This window comes from Plectropomus leopardus, chromosome 13 (assembly GCF_008729295.1).
Source record: "Plectropomus leopardus isolate mb chromosome 13, YSFRI_Pleo_2.0, whole genome shotgun sequence".
NCBI classification, from domain to species: domain Eukaryota; kingdom Metazoa; phylum Chordata; class Actinopteri; order Perciformes; family Serranidae; genus Plectropomus; species Plectropomus leopardus.
Genome location: NC_056475.1, coordinates 8,936,341 through 8,954,447, shown reverse-complemented (window position 1 = coordinate 8,954,447; position 18,107 = coordinate 8,936,341). Strand labels below are relative to the sequence as shown.

The window sequence follows — 18,107 nt, the reverse complement described above, 5'->3', positions numbered from 1 at the left end:
CTACTCCAGGAGCACATTTTTACACAACACACACAGACTCACAAAGTGAAAACAAGACCAGCCATTGTCATGGCTTGTAATATTTATAATTAATTGATACTTTTAGAGTGAGTTGATTGCATATATATGCTTATTCGACCATGTCCAGGGTAGGTTTCTATGGTAAAAAAATGAAAACATATTGACTAATGAACCTAAACAGTGGTTTTCTTAAGGTTCAGTCTTCAAATATAGGCATCGCCATTGCAGTTCAAGCTCCACTGCAGTTCAAAACACTTCATTTGATGTTCTGCAGGTCTGCAGAACATCACACCCAGTGTTTTGAACTCGGCATGCTATGCATGGGTCGTAATTTCTAACTGTACAGCCAACAGAACAGATATGTGTAGATAAGAAGTGACCTGCTTGCAGCTCAAACAGTGTTTTCATTAGACATTCATGCTAAACAAACCTCAGCCGCTGACAAAACGGAGCGCAAACAGAGAAGATATTAACACTTTCCTATCAGTCCTTCAGCAGCAAGCGTCGACACACTCAGCCCGGCTAATGGGATCATGCTGTGCAGCAGATAGGAAGTTCCATGCTTAGATAACGTCTTCATTGTGTGAGTGGGCGAGTGGTGATAGAGGGGACAGAGAGTGAGAGCTGTGCTCAAGACAAAGCACCTTTTCTTATCGATAATTGCTTGGCAACAGTGAATCAGCTACCTGATTACTTGCTGATTACTCTAGCTAACTGCGAGCCCTCAAACAACTCTATCAATGCAGCGTTGTGATTATATCTCTGAGCAAATTGCTGGCGCATTGAGAGCAGGGCATATTAATCCAATTAAGCGTTCATTGGCTTTATTTATCTCTTTCTTTTTTAGCAAGGTAACATTCGATAGATTTCGAAACCAGATCAAGTATGATTTGGCTTCCATTGTGCTCATCCAGTCTTGCTAAGGATATGTTTTGACTTACCTATGTGAAAATGTATGCAAAACACTGAGGAACAAGTAAATTTCTGAGTCTGTAATTTTGCTTGAGGGAAAAGTATGTCAGTTTCGCCTGAGAACAGTGCAATTTTAAGACATACAGTCTCTAAGTATTAGGGCAGTTTTGTTTAGTCTGTGCTACAGCACATCAGAATGCAGGTAAAAAAAAACAACCATGGAGTGAAAAAGCTGACTTGCTGCTTCAATTTAGGGGGGGGGGGGTATTGGGCTATATAACCGTCAGTGACAGGAAAAATGGTTGTACAAGCCTTTTAGTCTACGGTTAGGGTTCTCAAAGACCATAGTAATCAGACAGTTGCAAAAAAAAAAAAAAAAAAAAAATTTGCAAGAGAAATTTTAAGCCACAAAAGCCACTGTACCTCCAGGCTATGTCAGAACTGAGCCCTTTGTTTCCATGGTAACAAATCGCAGTGGTACCACTGACCCAGCAAACTCTGCTCTCTCGCCCACCATTTATCCCCAGAAACAGAGGTGACTGCCCAGACACTGTATTTTCATTTCTTTGGTCTTAACAAGCTCTTCCCCTGGTCCGCCTCTGATTTTCTGATTTGAATACTTCTGACTCTAGTGCCATGTTTTCATAAATATAGATATATTTTAAATTCTCCAATAAACCACAGAAATTAATTGCAAAGTAAATGTTGCTCTACAGGTTGAGGCTGGTGCTTGATCAGCCGTGTTTCTGAGTTTTAATTTACCCCTCAAAATAAACACATGAATCAGGCAGCTTTGTGCACCTGATGCCAAGCAGCTTGTTGAACCAGCTATGTGTAAATTCAGCTTTTTTGAACATAGTTTTTGTAACAAGCACATGCATGCTTGTAACAGAGACTTGTAGCTGTCAAGATGTTGACTTTTGCAGAATCTTTTTGCAAAGAGGAAACTTGTCCAAAAATGTTCACTGATATTTGACATGGTATGGTATCTGGTAAGATACAGTCTTCCACACCTTAGTAAAGTACTAATAGTCAATAAATGACTATTAACAATTAATAAGTTCATGACAAGATATAGGCAAAATATCTAATAATGGTTAGTATGCATGTGATAGCATACATTATGTTCAAAATAGTCTGATAGGCCTCTTTATTTCTGTTACAGGAGTGTCCTTCTCTCTTTGTCTGAAAATGCACCAGGTGAAACTTTACAATGTTTTAACTTGAGAGTAAATAGACATAGGACAAATGGACAAAGTAGCAAGTTTAATTTAAAATTAACCTTTTACAGCCAGCGGTAAGTGTTGACTTTGTTCTTGAACTTAAAATACAACTTATTATCAGCTGGTGCAACAGGCTTTAGACTTCCATCTGAAGACACAATATTTGTGGAGTCTGTCAGTGTTTGTTTTTGTGAAAAGCTCATGTTATTGATTTTCCTGCCTACAGGTAAAATCAACAGCTAATGAACAGAGCCAGGAAAAGCTGCCAGGGTGCTGTCAAAAGCCATTTTAGGAAACAGAGGAAACCACTACCTGAGGAAAAAGAGACATGCTGAGAAAACATCTCGGCACCAAAAAATGTCAATTGCAACGCAATTACTCCTTGACTGCAGTGAACATCGTAGACTGACGATATATCAGGGGCAAAAAATGGGATTCTACAATCGACAGCTGGTCACTAACGTTTTTAACAGACTGTTAATAACATGACATCTAATTTGAAGACAGGAGCAGCTGAGGCAGCTGTTCCAGGTCAAGACTAACACAAGACAGATGTATACTCGTTACAAAGTTTCCTTGAGAAGAATTCTTTTAGCCTTTAGATCGTTCAGAACCTCCTTTAGCTGAGTATCAATGAAACTGTCAAACTCTGGCACTTCTTCTTTGACCTACTGTAAGTCTCTAATGTGCGTAGTTGTGGGTGTGAGTTATGGACCTGCATTGCACTCATATAGAGCATTTCTAGTGTTTTAGCCACTCAAAACACTTTTACACTATGAGTCTACTCAGTTTTCAAACATTCATTTACATTTATCGGGAGCAATCTGGGGTTCAATATCATGCCCAGAGATACTTCAATGTTGATTGGAAGAGGAGGGGATCAAACTTCCAGTCTTTCGATTAGAAGACGACCCGCTTTACCACCTGAGCAACAGCCACCCCAAAAAGGATTCTGGCCATGTGAAATTATTATTATTTAACATCTGGCATCACTTAACATCAGAACTGTCAAAAATGATAATAATATTCAACCAAATCCCCAGACTAAATGCTGGTATTCTACATTTTTGCAAACCATGGATATGTAACATTTGTATGTAAAGAACTTTATTTATGGTTCAACAATGCTGTTATAGTGTGGTTATGTTTAGGCACAAAAACAACTTGGTTATAGCCAAAAGGTTTTGGAGCTACAATGTTGGCTGTAAATACAGCAATGACTTGCAATAAAAATGCTCGCTTTTGTTGTTTGTTAGACTCAAACAGCAGTCTGCAGGGTCTGTCATTCACCCCCTGCCGGTGAGAAAGTCAGCTCTTATGCATGTAATCTTAGGTATGTCACTTTAGATATGTTGCTATGTTACATATGAAACATACTAATGTAACATACTCATGGTTTGCAGAAATGTGTGATGCTAACATTTTCCTCTGGCAACTGGGCTTATGCATTTACTTTAAGTCTAAGAGTAAGATGATTTGTCAAAATGACAATTTATTCAACAAATATTAACGATAACAACAGCTGGTAATGTTCTTAACTTCATTCATTAATAAGTAAAGTAAAACATTACAAACTAAAGGTTGATGTGTTTTGACAGCCCTAATAAACATTTAGAGCAAGTGTAGGATGAGTTTGGTGACTTACAGCGGACTTCCAGGTAAATGTGCTGCTCGTCCTGGCCGATGGAGTTACTGGCAGAGCAGAGGTACTGGCCGGCGTATGTGAACAGGACGTTTTTCAAGGTGAGCGAGGACACTCGTGCATGGCTGCGTACCACAATGTTTCTATCAAGGCTCTACAAAGAAGAGGAGAAAGTAATTAGTCTCACTTACAAAGCCTGACATTTTCATTGAAATGGATGCGTACCTCACTTCTTTGTGATTCGCTCAGCTTGTTTTAGAGGGTTTTTATAATTGTTGGTCTAAAAATTGAGAGCTTCCTACAAAAACAAACAAAAAAAAGGAGGCCATTGGGTTCTGTTTCTAGTTTGTTTGGAATAAACTGGATAAGACAAAAAGCAGAGGATGAACTGGGAACTGAACTTCATCAACTAAACAAGACAATATAAAGAAACTGTGATGAACACTCCTTGACTGACAGGTGACCTCCGATATTTGTATTGTAGTGTGAAAACACCACGTGATGAGCAGCTGGATGAACAAAAAAGACAAAACTGCAATGAGAAAAAATAGAGAATCTAATTCAGACTGAAAGCCGATGTCTTTCATTTGTTAAAAAAAAAATCAAAGGATGAGGCCGGCGTTACTCTATATTTTTCCTATTGTAAGGTAAGTGGCACAGACAGAATGGGGATTAGAACTAACTAGGGATTTGTTGGCATTACTAAAAATATAGAGATACACCAGCCTTATCCTTCACAGTGGATGTCACCAATATTAAAGTTCTAGGTCAGAGTAAATGTTATTGGCCCTGGTTTTGAGAAATTCAGGTAGTCAATGTACACAAAGCAATCTCAAACATCAAAATATACATGCCGATCTTAAAGGGATATTTTGGATTTTTTTGAAATGGGGTTTTATGGGTTACTTATAGTCAATGTATAACATACAGTAATTTTCAGTCGACATGCCCCCATATCGGAGAAGCAGGCTGGAGTCTGACATGTAAGCAATGCACTGTACTATTGTGGAGGTAACAAAGTGTATTTTAGCCACCTAATACAAGTCACACCTAAAAAAATCAATATCACTTCAAGTGTATGCTATATTGAGACTACTTTCACCGATGTGCATTTCCATCAGACAGCCCTTTCCGACTGTGAAGACATTAACGTCTTCAGTTCCCCATCTATTCTCTTAGAGAAGTCACCAGACTTCATTGACAAAAACAGTCATTTTAGCTGGCAGAACTTGGGAGCTGCTGGTCTACTGCAGTCTTGATCTGTCAGTTAGTTTGTGCTATTGTGCAACTTTGGTGAATCAACACTAACCCTTTTAAATGCCAAAGTCACAAAATAACAGTGTTCAAGGCAACAGTAGATCAGCAGCACTTGTGTTCAACAATGTTAAATCGATGTTTTTCTTAATGGAATCTGGCACTGAAGAGAGGTATTTAAAAGCTTCATTTTCCCATCAGAAATCACCGTCTGATGGTTATGTTAAGCAGTGAAAATATTTATAATAAAGTGGACACTTAGACTGACATTGATTTTTTTTTTTAGGTGGGACTTTTTTTAGCTAAATAAACTTTCTATCTCACACTTATACAAACAGCAACACAGTGAACATCATAGCCAATGAGAAACTATCCCTGCATCAGCATGGAAATTGGTGAGGGCACAAAGCCTGGGAAAATAAACTTCAAACTCCTACAGTATGTCGATTGCTGTCCCTACTATTTAGCAGTCTAGTTGCAGGTTTACAGCCAGTCTAATTGCAGTTGGAACACTATAATTGCAGTTGTGACAAATGAATTGTTTAACCTTGTTTTTATTTTCCTCAGCAGAGCGCCTTTATTGCCCTGCCTACTTGGTTGAACCCGTTGTGTTGTGGATAAGCAGGGTCACTGGGGATGCCGTCTACTGAGCAAGCTGTCGGTGCAGGTGTGCAGCTGACATCTAACTGTAGCCAGTGACCTCACTTGCCTTTTTAAATCATGCACTGCAGCTGGTTTGATCTGCACAAAATATAAAGATGAGGCCAAAGGACGAGATGCTCTCTTTGTTCTTAGTGAAGTTTATGGCCATTTTCACACAGTGTATTATGTTGCCAGAAAACTAATGCAAGCTTCCTAGCAGGACATAAATTGAGATATATTCTTGAAAATGTGCTCCAGAAGGTAGCTGGCAAAAAAAAGACATCAATAATAAAGAAGAGCCACGTGGCAGGCCCTATAAAAACTCTAGCTGTTAAAAATATAGTACCAGCTTCTCTTCCCTCTGGGCGACACATAGTTCAAACCAACAGGGGATATATATCTTCCTTCTACCTGCCATGATTTGCTATTAATATTTCAGAAATTCTAGGTGCTTCAGCGGTTATGTTTTATAAATAATTGAATGTTATTTGTTGTATTAGCATTTTGGCGTGAGGTGTTATCCTCTACAGAGCACGGGGATGCAGATGTGGCAGAAACATTTCTGCTGTATGCTGAAGATCTGAGGGAGTGTCCTGGCACATTTTGAAAGGGCAGCATTAATCTTGCCTTACTGCAGTGACAGAGGGAGAAGCTGCACTGGGGACACTGTAGGAATGTAAACAGGGATAAGGTTAATTGAGAATAATGCTTTAATGATACAACAGAGGAGGAAGTGAACAGACGGACCTTTTGAACAGGAATTACTCATTAATTCCAATGAATGATTTTAATCATACAACTCTGATTCGTCACCAAATTAATTAGAAACGGCAGAGTCGTAATGGAAGGCATGGAATTGACTTCACGCAGTTTCCCGTGTTTGCGTAGTCGCTGCTTCTTTGTAGGGCAGAGCTGACACTCTATTACATAACCTGTCAATACACGCATTTTGCTTGTCAGAAATTCTGTACTACAACTGTTACAAAGGAGGAGACTGGAGCCAGAATCTGCACCTGCTGTGTCTATCACTGATGCAGTGAAAGAACCCAGTTCACTTTGTATGTGCGCTGCTTCTATATTGCTAATTTTAAATCAAAGCTGATACAAGGGTGTTTTTTTACAGTAACCTCTCCACCACCTACAGAACAGTACAGCCCTACTGACTGACTCATACTGCATTTATACTATACTGTATATCTGTAAATAAATAACAATGAATTGTAAGTATCATAATGGTAATTACAAGGCAGTCCATGTGAGAATTTTCTGGCTTCCACATGAATTGCAAAGTTTTGTCAGCAGTCAACCTGGCAAATAATCTGACTCAGACTTAAATATTAGGACTGAGAGTCTACAGCCACATTAGAGGCTCTGCGAGACTGTGTTGACACCATTGTGAGCTGACCAAAATGCAAACATACTAACATGGAAAATGTTACCACACTGATGTTAAACAACTAATGTTCATGATTTTTTTTTAACACATACTATACATCCGTAAATAACCAATTTGCGAATTTTATGGTTTAATGCATCTGAAAAAAGGCGGTTGCTAAGAAGTGACCGAATGAGACTACATAACGTCAGAACACCAAACACATCATGTGACCATGGTGTAGTTCATTAGCCTAACATTAGCTTTTTGCCTCTGGTGCTTGCATCTACACTTGAAAAAAAACTGGGGTTTATTTGTGCAGATTGTCTTGCTGAACAAAACATGTAAGTATCATAAACTTCTGTTTGCCGCATCTCATTCTTTATAATAATCCAAAGTCCAATAAAACTCCACTGCCTTTTTTGACAAGGGAACCAGGGTAACCGTAACTTCTGCATCAGCCAGCAAAAAACGTCTTCCTTGGAGTACTCTATTGATTAACTGGGAAATTAGATCTGACAAAGGCAGTAGATGAAAATTCAAGGGATCAACTAAGTCTTGACTACTGGTCCTGTGGGTAACATGGATGTCTGTATTAAATTTCACGAGAAGCAGTCCACATAGCTGTTGAGACATTTCACTCAGTAGCAAATATATTTCAACCTGCTGGTTGTGGACTTGAGACACTGTAGCTTTTTGCCCTTTTCCACTGCAGGAACTTTAGTAAAGTAAGAAGGCAAAGAAAGTAAGCTGTTGTGGGACAGAAAACGGAGGAGGAATTGGAGCTGATATTGTTATTGATTTCATTTCACATAAATGCTAAAGTTTGGGGCCCAAGAGGGCATGAGGCATGTCAGACTATTTTGTAGTTTTTCAGTTTGCCCTGCTGCACGTACTGTGGTCCTTAACTCTGCTTTAATCTTGTGTCACCTTTTTAAAGTTTTTCCCTGCATTGTTTGGCTGTTGGATGTATCCAAGTTTCTGCCAGACTGAGAAATCCTCTGCTGCACCTTTTCTTTTCTAATTGCTGACTCTGACTCCTCTGTATGACGCCAGACCGCTGATTACAATTGGAGGCCTGGGCACCTTCATTTGTCCAACCAGCATTCTCCTTTGTTCTTCTCTTTCGAAGTATAATATTCCCTAGTCAATATAGAATACAAAAAATGGTTATTGAGGTGTTTGTTGTTTTCATTCTTCTTACGATGTGACAACACATCCACTTGACCAATCAAGATTGACAGCACTACTGGCAACCCCTGAAAGTTCCTGCATTTAGCGTTAGAGGAGTGTCTTGTTTGTTCCTCCTGAAGTGGAAAAGGACAATAAAGCTGATGAAAGTAGAGCTGTGAGTTCTTAGCTGAGCCTAACAAGCTGAACCAACCGTGTATTAAAATGGCCACTGCATCTAAAATACAATTTCTGATTAACTTTCTCCCAATGAACGGGTGGCATCCTCCTGCAGGATGTGACACATGAAGGTGAACCTGCACCTCCTCCAGAAAGGAAAACCAATGATGCATTCAAGTGGTCCTTGTCAATTAAAGTCAAAAATGTTGACATTCAGGGTGCCCTGGTGGCCTAAGGGCCATGGTGTTAAGTTACTTACCATGACGCTACAAAGCAGCACATAATGGATATGTGGTGAATATTCTCTTTTAACATTATGTTGATGTTTAATTCCCTGTACTTTAAAAATGTCTCATCTGCTAATATCACACAGAAAAGTTCAAACCTTGCATCCAGTACTTAGTCTTCCTAGTTCAAGCATTACATTTATCAATGAATGATGAATGGCGATACAAATAAGTGGTAAATACAACACGGCCTTGTGACCTGACCTCATGAGTTAGTAAGAATTCCCTGAATGCTCTATTCAGCACTGCTGGCATCGATGGCATTCAGTGGGTAAGTTATTATAATCAGACCTTGATTCTGTTCAAGTGTTAGGCTGCTTTCTAAAGTGCACTTCGCTATGAAATAAAGAAATACTGTAATGGCTTTGCAATTCTCCTTAGCATACTATCACCATTCACGATCCATTTATCATCATGACTAATCATATTATGTGTGCTTATTAGGAGCCTGATTTATGCCCATCACAGAGATGAGTTCAGCCAGAGTCTACTGCAACAGCCAAAACTATTATCAGTGACTTAAGATTAATTTGATCGCTGATGTGCTCATCGAAATGCATTCGCTGACAACTGATTTTCTTTGGTGGGCTATACACGAGAGCTGTTTAAACATGGTAATACTTCTGTCTTTACTGCTTTGCAGAACCATAGACTAAAAATATCTTCACATAAAATATGAAGACTAAATCTTCACCATAGAGAATGAGACAAGTTAACCTGTCTAGTGCTTTTATCTACGCAGCCTGATACAAGCCACTGTATCAGGTTTAACACACTATTTCTACTCTTACTCCTGTCACCCTGTAGGGACAAGCAGAGAAACCATGGGGAGGAGGAGAAAGGAAACTGTTAACCGTAAGTACAAACACATTTCTCAACTGGCAATCGTCTACTGATAGAGAGTGATACATAACTACAGCAAAGGGCAACACTTCACATATATTAGTAGCTGGTGGTTGTCTATAAAAGCAAGAAAAAGCTACAAGGAAAGCAAAATTATGGTTCAATGAAACCAGACAACAGTAATGTATGTACTTTTCACATACAGTACTGTACTACTATAATCAAAAAACTACAAATTAACTCAACATAACATAATAAGACCATCACATAATACATACACTGCAGCTTTGGTATGCTGAGCCTTAAAGCGACAGTTATCCCCTAATCAAAAACACAATTTTTTCCCTCTTACCAGTAGTACTATTTACCAGTCTAGATTGTTTTGTTGTGAGTTAATGAGTGGTAGATATATCAGCCATAGAGATGTCTGTCGTCTCACTGATGTAATGGAACTAGATGGCACTTGGCTTGCCATGCTCAAAACATCAATAAATAAATAGATAAATTTGAAAAAGTTAACAGCAATTTCTCTTTTACAGAAATCATGACCTTGTTACTAAAGAAAATCCACAGACCTTGTTGCTGAAAAAAACATTGCTGTTGAGTTTTTTTTCCTTTAGTTTTCTTTTTGGTGGTTTGAGCACCAAAAGCTGAGGGCCATTCCACTTTGAAGCACAATGTGCTGCACAAAGTGTGAAGTAGAGGTTGCAGGCACAAAACAAAGCCAGCAATTCAGCAAAAAAAGATAAAATCCCTTAAAACGATATTTAATTTATTTAATTCAAATGAATAGAAGAACTAAAAACAAATTAAACAAACAAATTAAATAAGATGAACAGACCATTAAACAACATTATAACATATGAGTAAAACCAACAAAATAAAACAAGATAATAGATAAACCAGTGAAAGTAAAAGCACAACTTAGTTAAAACCAATTAAAAAAATAAAAAAAAATAAAATACTACTTAAAACAGTCAAACTACTTGAATGTGTGGCTAAAAAGGATTTTCTTCAGTGTGATTTTAAACAGAGAAGCAGACATCTCCACAGCTGATATCTTCAACACTCAGCATCTCACGCTTAAACATTCTAGATTGATAGAAAGCACAACAGGTAAGAGGAAAAATATGTATTTTTGATTTTGGGTTGAACTATCCCTTTAAATCACGCACCTTGAAATCCAGGTTCAACAATGAGGCGCAATACTGGGATGTGTAAAACACACTCATGTGATCACATCGTTGAAATAAACTTTACAAAAATAGCGAAGTAGCTATTCATGTACTGACTTATGTCCCTGGCTGGTGAAGTTATTTAAAGTCAGAGGCAGATTGCATGATTTTAGAAGAACCAAGCTGTCAGACCTCTCCGAGAGACTATTCACACTAGTGGTGTCAGTACTGCTCTTGCACACAGCCCAGAATTCTGAGCTGCACAAGTTCATTTATCATGTGTTTTTTTATATTAAGGGTAACTTTGGGTCATAGGACTCGTTGAGTATTTTCAAAGTGAAGCTTGGGAGGGAAAATTAATTCCTTTCCTTGTTCTGTGTGTGTGGCAGTGAGTGAAGTTAGCTTGTTACATTGTGTCAGTTCTATAAAGGAAGTAGTTCACACTTTGTGGAGGGCTAAGAGTTTGCATGTTTTCACCCTATAAAACACTACAACAGGGAACTCGAGGAAAATAGTGCTTTTGGGATTATAAGTAATCCTTTGAAACCTGAGCAAATTGGCCTGGTTTCTTCCGAGAGCATAAAAAGGCAGCAGTGAGCTACTTTACAACAGCTGAACCAAAAATGAGCAAGTAATTTGTAAAACTTACAGGACAATCTCTTGAAAATTAGAGTCCTAAAATAATAAAGAAATATCGCTGTAACATTATTTTAATACATATTTATAATACGTAGACATTTAGTTTTCTTTACATTTTATTACATGCATTTTCTCACTCTTTTCAGGTCATTTTTCTTCTTAGATTTTATTAATTTCTTGCAATTTGTGCAACATTTATTGCTAAGTTGTTCATTGCATTTTCCCCATGTTTTCGGAAGAAATTAAGCTAATTTCCCCAGGATTAAAGCTTTTAAAAGGTTTCTGAACACAGCACAAGAAAACTGATGTCGATCCTGGTTGTAAAGGATTAAATACGCTTGTAATCAATTACTTTAGCATGCCTAGAGTTAGTAGTTAGTAGTATTCTTAGAGATGCAACTAAATTATAAGGTCCTGTAATGTATGTACCTAAAAAGGGAATTCCATCCACTTCCATTGTATTGGGGTAGGCAGAGAAATCTGAGACAGACATGTTAAAACTAAACTTAACTATCTGCCATGTTAGAGAAAGGGTAAGTGAAACTTGTTTGTTTTTTGGTAATTTGGGTGATCTGACCCAATAAGACTTCTAAATGAGGTCCAAGGTGATTTGGCTCCCCCTTTTCCCCCAGGTGTTAGCTGCTGCAGTGTGTGTTTGAAGTAAAAACATGCAAACTCTTTGCTTATGATAACAGGCTACACCATTAAAAACCACTCTGTTAAGTTTTAGTACAGCTTGGTGAGTTAGCATCATGGCTGACACTCAGCAGAGCAGATAGTGTTTTCTATGAGAGGTTGTAAAGCTGCTGGCCTGCCAATAACCCAGCGCAGGAATCCCTGAATCAAGCAAAGTCTAAGAACTAACCAGACCATGTTGCAGGAAATAGCAGCATGCAATATGGTCAACATCTAACGACCGTCTCTCCATCTCGAGATGAAATTTGCAGACAAACAGGGCCAAGTAAATAGGGCAAGTCTAAATGTGTACTGGAACTAAGTGGATTAAATGTACTGTACTACGTGTCTAATGGGCTACATATTTAGTGCACAGCTAAATGTGGTGAAAGTGGGCTGAATGACAACACTTCTGCTCTGCAGTAAAAAGAGGGTGGTCTACTATGTAAGTCTGGACTAACACAACTAGATCCAGGCTACCATATTTAGTAGCTATACCTCGTATTTGTCTGGTCGCGTCCAAGAAGCCTGGAAAGGACAAACACAGAGGAAGCAAAGACAAACAGCAACACAGTGGAGCAAAGTGAGCTTTTGAAAAGGATCCACACAATGCAGACTGGATTTACCTGCAGGACATGTGCAGTGATTTCATGTTTCAAAGACCATACCCGCGATTTTGAATGTTTTACCTCATTGGCTGCAAAAATACATCGCTGCCAATCCTTTCCTGAGACACACCAGAGTGCATTTTTTTACCCTCCAGATAGTTTTTGATTTGCATCCATTTCCAAATAATAGGAAAGTCAAATTGCAGTGACTTCAAAATTGCTAGGTGAGTTAGGTAATCCATCATGGTGAACTTTGTGTCTGCTCTGGTATCGTACTGTTTATGCTAAAATAAGTCTACCATGCAACAGTAATGTAGCTTTGATCAAAACTAATGCGGACATAATGCTTACTGTGATAGATTACCCAACTCAAGTTTTGAGCATGTGCATTGATTTTCATACCCGAGTGAAACAAATGGAAGCGAATGCAAGCCAAAAGGTGACATAACACATTCTAAAAATCTACGTCGCTGTAGTATGATTTGTAAAGTGATTTATGGCTAAGAGGCTTAAACATGTTTACATACTGGCATGATTCTCAAAAACTTGAATGTATAACCAATTAATAAAAACATTGATGGGGATTATGGGGAATTATTCACATTGAATATGACTGAATGATTTGTATACTAAGTTATACTTATCACAGCTGTGATTAATTCTGTCATAAATACATTATGCTGCTTTATTAAAATATTCAAAACAAAAGATAAGCAATATCAAAGGCCCGGTGTGTAGGATTTACAGGGATATATTGGCAGGAATGGAATATAAGAAGTATTTCTTTTGTGTATAATCACATGGAAATAAGAATCTTTATGTTTTTGTTGACATGGAATGAGCTGTTTATACTCTTAAGGGTTTTTTTTACAGTAGCCCAGAATGGACAAACAAAATACTGGCTCAAGACAGAGCCATTTATGTTTTGTGTTGGCTACCCCAGTAAGAAGCCACTCTGTGATGAAAGCATTGGAAAAAACAAACATTTATATGTGAAATTGCTTTATTCAATGTTTTGGCGGTTTAAATCTGCAGATGATTCAGCTCCCCCTGAACATCTAGATCTTAAGTTGTCAGAGAAAAAACAGGCAATCAAACATTAGCAAGTGCTAGTCTAACTGGCCGTCTCCCACATGCCAAGCAGCATCGGAGACACACTGATTTTAATCACTAGGTCCGTTTGTTTTGGAGAGGCAGAGACCTCTGCGGATAATTCGGCCCCTGGTAAAAACCTCCTGAATGTCTGGATCTTAAATTATCAATGAAAAAAGGTGAGCATTAGCAGGGACTGGGTCCTTTGATAGGTGCGGTGCCCCCTGGTAAAAACCTCCTGAGCAATAAACACTGAAGGACTTCTAACTGGGAGAAGTTTCAGCTGGTTGCAACCTGCTGTCCGCACTACGAGATGCTACGAAATCCCCCTAAATCTGACACACTGAACCTTTAAAACCAGATAGCATTAAGTTCAAGGTTTTCTATATGTGAAAGGAATGTGCTGATGTCAAGATTTCTGTCTTTGCAGTTTAATTTGGTCCAGGAATTTACAGAACTGGTCAAAATACCAAAATTGACGTTCCTACAGCTGCAAGGGGGCTTCTCAGTTGGTTATTAATCAATGTACTGTAATAAGAGAGAATTTGGAGGCACACTAAGGAAAACAGGCCACTGAAACTAATTATGAGTGAGTCATTACCGGTATCGAGGGACTTTGCTTTTCTAATCAGTGGCTTTCTCATCATAGCATTCTGTGTTTTGATTAACTCACTCCTTTATGTACAGAACACTGGCATGCACCACTTATCCCCCGTTAATAACAGGCGCATACTGATAACTTCTATCATAGTGTAAAAAAACCATATGGTATCAATGTGCAAAGAACCTCAGAAACACAATCACACCGAAATCCCTTCTTAAGAGATAATACGCTGATACTATCTGCTCCAATTTTGACAAGACAGTGAAGTTCAAAAGAGGAAGTAGCAGCCAGTAAAATGACTGTTCTGTCATTTCACATCAGTCTGAATATGTCTGCGCTCCTGTAATATTGCTGGCGTGATGTAGAACTAGAGCATGAATGGAAGACAGAGTGTGGCAAACAGAAAAATGGACCAATGATGAAAGACGATCCATTGAGAATTAGTGACAGTTATTACCAGATGATCAGCAGGATTTTCTGATTATGGCGGCATTAAATCAAAATTGATCTGACAGTGATAGATAGGAAGGGGAGGGATGATGACAGGCTGTGAATAGACGAAGATACTCTGTGACAAGTGCAAGTGGTGATGGGTAAGTCCTGTCTTGCAGGTGGAAGATAAGATTCAGTAAGTCGCAAAACGGGCGTGAGTGCGTCCACTGATTAACAGTGATAAATGGCATTGTTAATAAAAAAAAAAAAAGGGACACCTTGGCTGAATCACATTTACAAATTCCCTTCTGATAATCCGATTATTCAAAGAACCTTCCAAATCGTTAGCCTGATAAAAATGGGAGGAGCTACAGTAGAAGACTATCCTGATTTAAATCAAAAACATTAGTTTAATCCAAGACTGAATCTAGTGTAGCCCCAATACCTTTAGCACACTACAGACACTGCCTTTCTTTAGAAATCCTTGAAATGTGTGCCATAGAAATGCCATCATTTTTTCTTTTTCCTGGAATGAAACTGAGGTGGAGACATGCCACCAGAGGAAACACTTTTTACATGGATTTCAACATTTGGCACAACAACCAGCTCCAAGGTCTTAAAATGCTGTATTGCATAGCCAGGTAAAAGTAATGCCTCCTCATGTTGAAAATCCCTGATATCATTCATCCTTGTTCATTCTGTGCATATTGTTTTTAAAAACTTCAATTTATTTGAGTAATTTCACAGGGGCTAATGTGCTTCGATGACTAATTCAGCTTGAAAATGAAATGCTTTTGCTGTTTCATCTGCTTTTATAGGTTATTGTTAATGCAAAACAATTAATCCAAGATGTTTTGCCACAGCAAAGTAGTTTTCAAGGCCTGTTATGGTGTGAACGTGCCAAATTGAGATCTGTTATTCCCTTGGGCAAGAGTTTAAACGCCTTGGCTTGACTGCTTCGGAGGCAAAAATAGAAGCCCATTCGTGATACTGGGAAGGTTTCTGGATTGAATTTATGGAGTCTCATCTCAGCCTTTGATGACGGCTTGTTAAATGAAACATGTCAACCCAGTAAATAAAATGGTAAACCGAGGCCAGAGTATTAAAATATTTCTGGTGTTTTTGGAATGTCACTGTCCCAGTTGATAAATGACTAACAACCACTGCTTCTCTTCTCTTCTGCAGGATCTGGTTGAAATCTGCATAATTAGTTATTGGCACGGAACGCTAAAATGGCACTGTCGGTCCCTAAAGGAATCTAAAAGCAAAAAGAGCGAAACTTTTCAAAGACTCTGGTTATAGCAGATGGTGAAAGAAGTAAAACTGAATTACTTCAAGCTTATCCCCTTTAGTAAAGCCGAGGAGAAAAAAAAGACTGAACAAAGACGAAACACAGATTGTGACACAAAGCCATTGCATCTATGGGAAACATCTTATTAGCTTCCAGGCGCATGGGTGGACTTCAGGGGGACTGTTTTAAGGTATACTGTGTAGAGTGGTTGGTTACTGTTAAAAATGCTCGCCAGTGAAAGCGAAAGTAAAAGCGAACCCTGAGATTCAGACTCGTTTTGTCTTTGGCCTCGCTATATTTGCATTTCCTTGGTGCTGTGTCTCCTGGATGCCTGGTGCTTTAGTCTGGTCGATACCTTTTTGGGGGGGTGCAAACCCATAAATGCTGCAAAAACAGACAATAAAAAGAAAATTAAAAAATACAGGCAGAGGGCAGAGTCTTTGCGGAGAAATATACCGCCACACACTTCTACTAGGTCATAAGTGATGATTGAGAGGGATTACTTCTAAATTGAGTCTACGCAATGTTTCCAGAAAAATCCTCCATAGCATGTCCTTGAAATGGGAGCTTACTAGGCATATAATATTTAGGCTCTGATCTATCCATGGGATTTGTTGACAATAACCAAAACAAGGAATAACACCAGTCTTTTTCATCTATATTGATTTTAACAGTACAACGAGAAAATATGCTACAAAATGTCTTAAACATGGACTTCTTTAGTTTGAAGTTGTTATACGAAGGTAAACCAGTTCATCTCACAGTGATGCATTTGATGTTACATAATTCATCACATAGCACTAGCTGAATGCAGCTGGACAGAGCTGTGAAGTAAAGTAGGCCAGTATGGCCCAAATATTGTGCAACCGCTATGTCCTTTGGGACAAAACAGTACAGGTGCTTTCACTGCATTTTACAGTGTGTCTCCAGGAATAGTACACCTATTGTTATATTGTTACATGTTGCATATACTGGATAAGAACTGTGTTTGACAATGTGAGGCAAGGAGTTCCTGCTAACCACTTTTATATTGACAATTTTATTGCAAGAGAGAGCACTAGAGAGAGAGAGAGTAGAGGAGCATAAAACCAAAACTAATTGCTAAAACTTAACTTTGTTTTCTTTGTATTTCATAATGGTTACACAGTCAGACCTCTTAGCAACACACAGGTAGCTGCCTCAAAAAAACTGTATGTATTGGATGACAGAGTTTTTACGTCATTCAATGGTCTACTTTAGTCAAAACTTTGTATACTGGCTATGACAGGGAGTACTTTAAAATGTAGCACAGACTGACCCATATTCAAGGGCATTACTTCAAAAATAGCCTATGAAATAATATCATTATTGTTATTATTCAGTTTTTTTGCTAAATAATATCACTAATAAAGCAGAATTTAAAGGCAAAGTGACAATCCATAACCCAGGTGACAGGAACTTCTGCACAGGTAATTTAGTGCCTAACTTCAAGTTTTTATTAAAATATTGAGGTGTTATATTATTTTTGCAGTTTCTAATGCCAGCAGAAGCACTAACCAGCGTTATAAGGTGTTCCCTCTGATTCCACAAACCTGCTAGAGGCAGAAAGGTAATTATCTTAATACTGTTTGCTGCATTCACAGCAGAAAATTACCCCTCTGAAGTGACTAATCCGTCTACTGCTCACATGATGCATGTTGTCAGAAAAGACCGTTAAGATGGATTTCTCAAAATTATACCATTTTAATGAGCTGATAAGAGCATAACAATAGACTCGGGATGAGATTCTCTCTCCAGTCTGGTGACTGCCAACAGCTGTGACCACTGTAATGGAGAAAATGCACAGGGATGGTATTCATAGCTCGTACATCTTAAGCAGCCTTCTACCATGTTCTATAGTCAAAGCTTAAATCCAGCGTTATCTCCTGCGCTCCGGAAGGACATGAAGAGAAAAACGAGTATACACACCAAAGCATGACAAAAATGCATAACCCTTATGTGAATGTTTTTGTGCCGAGACTTTTTTACTCTTATATTATGTTCATCCTGGGAAAAAGTGCCCA

At 38.5% G+C, this 18,107-nt stretch overlaps 1 protein-coding gene across 7 annotated transcripts in view; it reads right to left on the bottom strand.

The window, feature by feature from the left end:
- The window catches only part of ncam1a (neural cell adhesion molecule 1a), a 301,283-nt gene that overhangs the window by 64,347 nt on the left and 218,829 nt on the right, over positions 1-18,107 (bottom strand). For all 7 annotated transcript variants that reach the window (XM_042499386.1, XM_042499391.1, XM_042499387.1 and 4 more), the window contains exon 9: positions 3,802-3,952. In XM_042499386.1, the coding sequence (XP_042355320.1) occupies positions 3,802-3,952 (151 nt within the window). The remainder of the gene's footprint in view (positions 1-3,801; positions 3,953-18,107) is intronic.